We start from the raw sequence: 8655 nt of genomic DNA on the forward strand, positions 1-8655 counted from the left end.
GGTCTCAGGATCCCCACTCCAGAAAAGCACATCATCAGTGTGTCTTTTATTGATTTATTGAGGCTTTGTGGAAGCAGGTCCGCAGGGATGGCAGGGTGAGGCCGGAGACTCAGTTGGCTTCCAGAATCTGCCGTACCCAGGGCATGAGCTCGGTGACACGGGCGTACACGCCAGGACTGGAGGTGGAACAGGTGCCGCTGCCCCAGGACACGATGCCCACCAGGGTCCAGGCTCCATCCTTCTGGCAGACCAGGGGACCCCCAGAGTCGCCCTACAGGGAGAGAGAAGAAGGGCTTAGATCCGCAGCCCAGGCGGCCAGGCTAAGGGGCCCCTGGATGTTGTTCCAGAGCCCTGACAAGGGCCTGGCAGCCCACGGACACATGGCACATGCCTACTGAGGGATTATGAACGATTACGAAAGAAGCTACAGCAGCTCCTTGCGTGGTTTGTGCCCCTGAACGTCTGGGCCATCGCCTGGGACCCTGTGATAGATGCCTGATAAAGTGGTTTGGTTGACAGGGAGGAAGCACAGGTGGTGAGGGCGGGCCATGGAGCCCAACCCCGTCTGGAGACCTCTGGGCGCCATGGGCCACTACCCAGGCTGTACGCGGCACTGCTCTCGGGGGCGGGGGCGTTCATCCAGGAGAACTGCGTTTTTACAACAGCTCAAGGAGGAATTCCAGGGAGAGGGTGTCGGGCCGTCTAAAGAGGTCTGTGTGTGGCTTCTACCTCTTCTCTCTGGCCAGGCCCCTGACCTGGGCTTTTGCTGGAACCCACGCCGGGCTGGGAGGGAAGGGGCTGGGGAGACTCCAGAGACCGTACCATGCAGGAGGACACGCCACTGGCCCCGGCGCAGACCATGAGGTTGGTGATCTTGTTGCCCCAGAACTTCTTGCACTCGGTGTTGGACAGGAGGGGCAGGGTCGCCTGCTGAAGCCTGTCAGGGGTGTTGGCATCTGGAAAGATAGGGGTGGCGGTCAGTGACCGCACCCTGGCCCCCCAACCCCCCGTCTCCCACCCACCCGGCTGGAGGGCGCTCACTGGTGTGTTTGGTCAGGCCCCAGCCAGTGGTGGCGCACAGGGTCCCCGCAGGGAAGTCGTCGTTCTCATTGGGCAGGCACACGGGGGACACGGTCTGGGAGAAGCGGGCGGGCGTGGCCAGCTTCAGCAGGGTGATGTCGTTGTTGACGGTGAATATGTTGAACTTGGGGTTCTTGAAGACCTGCGGGGGCAGGGGCGGGAGACTGTGGTTGGGTGGATTGGGTCCGGGAAGAGGCTGGCACAGGGCTGAACCAGGGCGCTGGGCCACCCCACATCACCCCCGTGCTTCTGTCTTCAATATGGCAACCCCTCCTGCGGCCCCAGGAGCCTGGCTCAGGCCCAGGACACCCTGCTTTCTGCTTTGCCCTGTCACAACGGGTTCCCGCGGAGGTTGGGAACAGCTGGGGGTGTTCAGGCATTAGCCTGGGCACCACACTCCCGAGGTCTGCCCCCTGCTCTACCCCAGGGCCACACCTGGACTCCAGGCCACCATACCTTGGCAATCTTCAGCACTTGGATGTCCTCAGCATCAGAGCTCTGGTCAAACTCCCCAGCCACGACCAGGTGGGAGGTTCTGGAGAGGGCCCGAGAGAGAAGGGGGTCCTGCTGTGAGGCAGGGGGCGCACACAGCAGGTGCAGGCTGCGTGTGTTAGCGTGTGTACCTGTGTGCATGTGCTCTGAGTTGTCGATCAGAGATAGGACCTCAAAATATTAGCAACTGCCCCTGGAACACCTGCCCCTACAGCCCGCTGGGTGTTTCCTTCCCGGGGACCCTTGGGAGACCGGCACGAGTCGGGTTTTCTACATGTACCCAAACAAGGAAACTGAGGCCCAAGGAGTTAAATAAAGGTCCAGAGAGTCTCCCCCCGACCAAGGGGTTTCCTGGGGACCCTGGGTCCTCACCTGACCCCGCAGTGGGCGGCAGTGACCACCCAGTCCTCGCTGATGAGGGAGCCCCCGCAGAAGTGGAAGCCAGTGCTGTCCTGGAGGAAGACGGGGAGGAGTGTGTGTTGGCTGGACACCAGCAGCCCCCCGGGCTGACCCCAGGTGGGCCCATACCCCAGCGTGTCCCCCACTCAGGGGTAGAACTCCTCCCTTACCTGCAGGGACACCTGCCAGGGCCAGGAGCCCGGGACAGCGTCCTCTCCATTGACGATCCGGGACAAGCCACTCAGCACGGGGTGGATGGCAGGAACCCCGCAGCCTGGGGGTGGGAGCGTGGGGTAAGGGATGGGGGCCCGGGCTCCCCACTCTCCCAAGGACCCCCAGGGACAGCTCAGTCGGACGTGTGCTTCAGCCCAGACAAGCCCAGCAGGTTGGCTGCAAGGTGGTGGCTGGGCCCAAGCACGGGCTGGAGGCAGGGTCTGGGGGTGTGGGCCCAGCCCCACCACTGCCTAGCCCTACTGTTCTGAGCATCCTTCCATCTGCAGAGAGGGGGTCATATAGCTGCTACCCTCACAGAGCTGGGAGACGGATGCAGGAAGACGGGGTGCCTGGGTTGGACATCCGACTCTGGATTTCAGCTCAGGTCTTGATCTCGGGGTCCTGAGGTCGGGCCCCCTGTCTGGCTCTATGCTCAGAGTAGTCTGCCTCAATCTCTTTCTCTCTCCTTCTGCCCCTCCACTCACTCAAATAAATAAATAAATTCCTAAAAAATAAAGAAAGAAAGCTGCAAGTAGACTCAGCAGGCAGAGCAGGAACTTGCTCTGTTCCTGGCACAGATTAAGGGCTCCACGAACACAAGCTTGAAAGTGCTCTATCGAGGGTCCTGAAGGGCTGGTGGAGTCCAAGCCGTACCTGCCCGCCAGCTCGGCCTCTGAGCCTGACTGGGAGCCACTAGCTGTTCAGAAGAATTTTCACTCCCTCTGGACTTGACTTCCCTATCCTCCTGGGGTCCTTGCCCTGGCTCGACTGGTCCCATCCTGGTCCCCTTGTGGCGATGGGGCTGGTGAGGCCCAGTGGGGGAGAGAGACGCGCTCACGCTCACAGCACCGTGTCCAGCTGAACAGGGAGCAGGGTCCCTGTTGCCCTTTCTGGCCCCAGGGTTGTAGGTTAGCCGAGACCTCCCTCCCGGCCTCTGCTGGCCCCGAACTCACCGAAGGCTGTGCTCAGGAGGGCGCAGCAGGAGAGAAGCCAGAGGAAGGCCATGGTGCTGTGGTCAGAGAGCTGTAGGTGCCTGCCTGCGGAGCTCCCGTTATATCCCTGTGCACCAAGCTGTTATCTGCAAACCTTGAGGTGGCAGTCCCTTTCCTGGGCATGTGCCTGTGGAGGTAGGATGTGCCAGAGCAGGGCTGGCATCGGGGTGTGTGATGGCAGCAGCTGTGGCCCATGGTCCTGCTTGGGTCTGGGTCAAGGGCAAAGGTGGTTCCAAACAAGGTAGCCATGGAGAAGAGCTCAGAGAACTTGGGCTTCCTCTTCCACGAAGGGACGTCGGGACATCAGCCAGGCCTGGGCAGGGTTTGAGCCCCAGCCTACTCTCTCATGGGCTGGAGAACCTTGGACAAGTAACTGAGCTGTTGTGTTCGTTATCCTAAAGCCCTGGGTAGTGTGGTCAAGGAGGGAGGAGGAGTGGGGACCAAGGGGCAGCCGGCCAGGGCTGAGAATGTTCCTTCGGCCTTGGGATGGTCAAGAAGGCTCGGTGAGGGTCTGTTCAGTGTCTGGGGTGGTCACTTGGGCTATGTGCAGCGTGGCTCGGCGGGGCAGGCCACCCACTGCCTGCGCACAGCAGGCCGGGTCTCTTCACCCAGATGCCAGGTACCCCTGGGATCGAGCATGGCGCCTCCTGGGGTTATGCTCTCAGTGGGACCTGGTGGAGGCTGGGCCAGGCAGGAGGAAATGGAGTGGGGCGGGCAGGCAAGGAGGACTGCTTCTGGTTCGGGTGACACGGTGGACAGTGGGGCCCTTGCTCAGCACTTAAGAATCCAGGGAAGGAGAAATTTGAGGGTGAGGGTGCGAGCGTGAGGTACAGCGTGAGTCCCGCAAAACACAAGGAAAATGATAACTCGTGGCTGCTTTTCATTTCCGTCGCACTGATGGTGGCTCCGCACAGAACAGCTGTGCAGTCTTGGGCAGGTTATGTGACCTCTCTGGTTTTGTTTCTAAGTAGTAAAATGGGGATGCTTGTCCCCATTATGAAAGGACCGCGCTAGGACCCGGCCTAACGCACGTTCCATGTTGGTTGGTCCTCTGTACTCCTTGGAATTCCGATCGGTGCCCTTGCTGCATTCTAGAAGACTGTCTAATGACAGGGAGGGGTGGCCACACTAACAGGTGGGAAAGCCGGGCACAAAGCAGGGGGCGGAGGGTGGCCCCCTCTGTGAGACCCTGCTATGCATGCAAGCCCGTTCCTCCTTTCCAGCCTGGTTTACCAGGCCCAGAGCGGGCTGGGACAAAAGAAAAGAAACACAGATTTTTCCTGCTTTTAGGAAGCATGCATAGGGAAAGGAGTGGGAGAATTTACTGAAAAGAGGGGGGAAAAAAGTAAAATGTACATTCCTACAGCTGAGGAGTTATCATGGTTAATACTTGGGCCTCACCCAGATGGGACATTCTGTGAGTTACAGGAGCAGGTGGAGTGCGCCTCGGGGATTGTGCGCAAGCCCAGGCAATGACAAGAGCGACTTGCCACGCTCTGGAGGCCTAGGCCCGGTGCGCGGGGTGGGGGACCGAGTCGGGCTGTATTGAAGACGCAGTTGGGAGCAGCTGATGGCTATGCTGCAACCCCTGGGTGCGTCATTCCACCTGTCGGAAAGGGAGGAAGCCGGGTCGGAGGCCTTGCAGGACCCTAGGTGGGAGGGGCGCCGCGGATGGGGGTGGGGCCGCGGCCTTGGAGCGCGAGACCCCGCCCACCCCGCGCACCTCGCGGGAGGGCGGCGGAGATCTGGGAACGCGCGCAGCTGCAGGCGGCGGCGGGGGGGCGGGCCGCACGTGCACGCACTCCCGCGGGGGGCGGGGCCCGAGGCCCTCAGGCCAGCGGCGTCGCGACCCCGGAGCCCGAGGAAGGACCCCTTGGCTCGCGCCCTTCCCCTCCTTTTTCGACGCGGGGCTCTTCCGCCCTCGCGCGTTCAGGGCTTGGACAGGCAGCGAAGGCGTCAGGGTCCCAAGGTGAGCCTCCGGGTGTCCCGACCCGGCTGTTCTGCCAACAAAGCTGACAGTATCGAGTATTTCCCTGGTTTCACTTTTCGCTCTTTCTAACTTCCCCCCCTCGGTTTGGAACCCTGCGTCCTGGGCTCCTGGAGCGCACCCGTCCTACTCCTGCGCACCGCAAGGGAGAAGGTATGGCCCTGGTGGCGGGTGGCGCGCCATCTCGGAAAGGCTTGACTCCGCGCGGGTCACCTCGCTGCAGGGGCGCAGCAGCTGGTGTGTTTGGCGGGCGGTGCTGAAGAAATTCCTGGAAAAGGGGGCGGGTGGCTCAGGGTGAGCCGCTCCGAGTGCGCCCTGGGAACAAACAGCGTGGGAAGGCTCTTTCCAGGGACGCCTGTGCTTTGCTGGGGACAGCCGGCCCTGAGCCAATCCCTGCCGGGCCGCCTCCTAGAATCTGGCTCCTGGTGGGGGTTGTGCGGGGCGGGTGGGGGGTGTCCAGGGGCCGCGTGGCGCGGAGGGAGTGCGTCCTTCCGCCGCTGACAGGGCTAAGACTGGGGTATGGCTCGAGGCCGAAACTCAAATGTCAGTTTCCTTAGGTGAAGGGGTCCCTCTTCCTGAAGCCCCGCCTCTCAGGAGGTCAAATCCCAGACTCTTCTTTGTATTAAAAATAACGTATATGGAAGTATAATTTACATGTGATGAGATGCACAGGTCTTAAGTGAACAGAGGGACAATTAGATACACACACACACACACACACACCCCATAGTGTAACAAACACCACAACCAGGATATAAGATAATGCCATCATACCAGAAAGTTCCCTCATGCCTCTTTCCAGCTATCCCTTCTCTGAGGTAACCATTAACCACCGTTCGATTTCTTTCACCGCAGATTACTTTTGCCTGTTCTAGAAATTGATATACACGGAATGGGATTATATGTTGTCTTTGTATGTGGATTCTTTTCACTCAACCAAATGGTTTTGTGATTCACTTGTGTTCTTGGCTGGAAATGCTGGCGACGTCCAATGCACGCCAGGGAGTTGGTCGGGGGACGCCTGGGGGAGGCCTCTCATGGGAGCTTGGCCTTTGTGAAAGATGGTGAAGACCGCCCCAAGGGGAAGGGGGGCGTCTTGCTAGCGAGGTTGTCCGTCCCCATCACTGGCCTCAGGCACAAACTCCAAGGCAGGCAAGGGCAGGGGAAAGCTTTGTCCTGGAGAAAGGGTGTGGTGGTTCCTGCAGACTTGGGGGGTGGAAGGTTGGGGGCGTGGAGGGGGCAGAGCTCTGTTCTCTGTGGTCTGGTTCTCATCTGTTTGTATCTTCAGTGTCTCACCTTCCACTTAAGTTGAAGGGTGAAAGGTGTGGGTACAGGGAAATGGAAAGGACCAACTCGTGCTATGGGCACGGGTAGGGGTGCGGATGGGTGGTGTAGGTTCTGGAGAGAACTGGCTCTCTCAGAAGGCGGCCGCCCCAGTGGGCACAGAGCATTCGTGCAGATGGAGACTGGCTCCCTCGGACAGGGGCGGGGAGCACCTGTATTGGCATGGGGGTCTTCATGGAGATTTGGGGGTTCAGAGTTCTCCAGCCTTGCTCTCTCTGCCTAAAGTACCCCACTCCTTTCCCACCAGCTCATTACCTGGTGGGGCTGAGTGTCTGTCGGGCTCTGTAAGCCTCCAAGCCCAAAGTCAGGTTCCAGGCTTGTCCGTGTTGGTATGGTGTAAATCATGGGCCATACAATTCACCCATTTCAAGCAGATGAAGCAATGGTTTTGGGTTTATTGCATCAGTTTTTAAAAATTGTGGTAAAATATATATAACATGAAATGTCCCATTTTCACCATTAAAAATTTTTTTTAAATTAACTTACAATGTATTATTTGCCCCAGAGGTACAGGTCTGTGATTCATCAGTCTTACACAATTCCCAGCACTCGCCATAGTACATACCCTCCCCATGTCCATCCATTTTCACCCTTTTTAAGTGTACATTTCAGTGGCAGTAATTACATTCCCAATTTGCACAACCATGCTCCCTGTTCCCAAAACGTTCTCATCACTTCAAGTGCGTCCCCTGCAGGATAACGCCAATTTTCCTCTCCCCCAGCCCTGGTAACCTCAATTTAATGTACGTCTCTATGGATTTGTCCATTATGGATGTCTCACGGAACTGGAATCATGAAGTACATGAGCCACTGGGACCTGGTTGTGTCTTTGAGTGTGATGTTTTCAAGGTTGACCCGTGTTGTAGGATATAGCTGTACTCTGCTCTTTTTCATGACTGAGTAATATTCCATTGTGTGGCTGTGCCCAGTTCATTTATCCATTTGTCCCCTGATGGGCATTTGGGTTGTTTCCAGGTTTTGGCTGTTGTGAATATTGGCATACAAGTATCTGTTTGAATCCCTGTTCTCGTTTTTGAAGGGAATATGTATACTTAGGAGGGAAATTGCTGGGTCATATGATAATTCAATGTTTAGCTCTCTGAGGAGCCATCATACCTTTTTCCACAGAGACTACCCGATTTTTCCATCCCCTCCAGCAGTGTGCAAGGCTTCCAGTTTCTCCACATCCTTGCCAAAAACTCTTGTTTTCCCTTCTAGAAAATCATCGCCATTGTGGTAGGTGTGAAGCAGCATCTCACTTTCTGTGTTTTTTCTTAATTTTCAAATTGTGGTAATTTGAGATCTGAACTATGTCTGAACTCCATCAGTGGTATTAAGTGCTTTCCCACTGGTGTACGCCCCCCACCACGTCCAGAACTCTCTTCATCTTGCTTGCAGTGGAGCTCTGCATCTGTTAAACTCTAACCTTTTATTGTCTCCCCCGCCAGCCCCAGGCAGCCATCATTCTGCTTTCTGTCCGATGACTTATATAAATGGGATCATAGCGAGTTTGCCTTTTTGTGACTAGCTTCTTTCACTGAGCCTGACACCCTACAGTTTTGTTCATGCTGTAGCCTGAGTGGGATTTCCTTCCTTTTTTCTTTTTTAAAGATTTTATTTATTTATTTGACACAGAGAGAGAGATCACAGTAAGCATAGAGGCAGGCAGAGCGAGAGGGGGAAGCAGGTTCCCTGCTGAGCGGAGAGCCCGATGCAGGGCTTGATCCCAGGACCCTGAGACCATGACCTGAGCCGAAGACAAAGGCTTAACCCACTGAGCCACCCAGGTGCCCTAGGATTTCCTTCCTTTGTAAGGCCGAATGATATTCCCTTCCATACATAGAGCACCTTCTGTTTTTGTGTTCATCTGTGGTTAGGCGTGTGTTACTCCCATGTCTTAGATACCATGGATAATGTTGGTACAGACATGGGTGTACAAATATCTGCTTTGAATTCTTCTGGGTGCATGCGCCAAGGTGGAATTGCGAGATCATGGGGTAAATCTGTACTTTTTTGAGGAACGGACAGTGTGCGAGGGATCCCATTTCTCCACATCCTTTCTCATTCTTATTTCCTGGGTTTTTGTTTGTTTGTTTGCTTGTTTTGTTTGTTTGTTTTGGGCTTCTGTTTGCCATCCTGTATGGATAT

At 56.7% G+C, this 8655-nt stretch overlaps 1 protein-coding gene across 1 annotated transcript; it reads right to left on the reverse strand.

Annotated features, from left to right (window-relative positions):
- Nucleotides 1–40: 40 nt before the first annotated feature.
- On the reverse strand, nucleotides 41–3231 carry LOC131818054 (chymotrypsinogen 2). Its single transcript, XM_059152099.1, has 7 exons — nucleotides 3138–3231; nucleotides 2142–2245; nucleotides 1945–2024; nucleotides 1537–1615; nucleotides 1042–1222; nucleotides 823–956; nucleotides 41–271 (listed from the first exon to the last, which is right to left on the reverse strand). Exons 1-7 carry the CDS (start codon nucleotides 3187–3189, stop codon nucleotides 110–112), a joined length of 792 nt encoding a protein of 263 aa, XP_059008082.1. The 5' UTR covers nucleotides 3190–3231; the 3' UTR covers nucleotides 41–109.
- Between the last annotated feature and the right edge of the window lie 5424 nt (nucleotides 3232–8655).

The sequence above is a fragment of the Mustela lutreola genome, chromosome 16 (assembly GCF_030435805.1).
Source record: "Mustela lutreola isolate mMusLut2 chromosome 16, mMusLut2.pri, whole genome shotgun sequence".
NCBI lineage: Eukaryota > Metazoa > Chordata > Mammalia > Carnivora > Mustelidae > Mustela > Mustela lutreola.

What these genes read in the sequence shown, in the direction of transcription:
- LOC131818054 (XM_059152099.1), bottom strand. Translation starts at nt 3,189, where the DNA reads ATGGCCTTCCTCTGGCTTCTCTCCTGCTGCGCCCTCCTGAGCACAGCC. An exon ending in CCTGGCAGGTGTCCCTGCAG is followed by an intron (nt 2,025 to 2,141) that starts GTAAGGGAGGAG and finishes GTCTTCCTCCAG; the next exon opens with GACAGCACTGGCTTCCACTT. An exon ending in GGGCCTGACCAAACACACCA is followed by an intron (nt 957 to 1,041) that starts GTGAGCGCCCTC and finishes CTATCTTTCCAG; the next exon opens with ATGCCAACACCCCTGACAGG.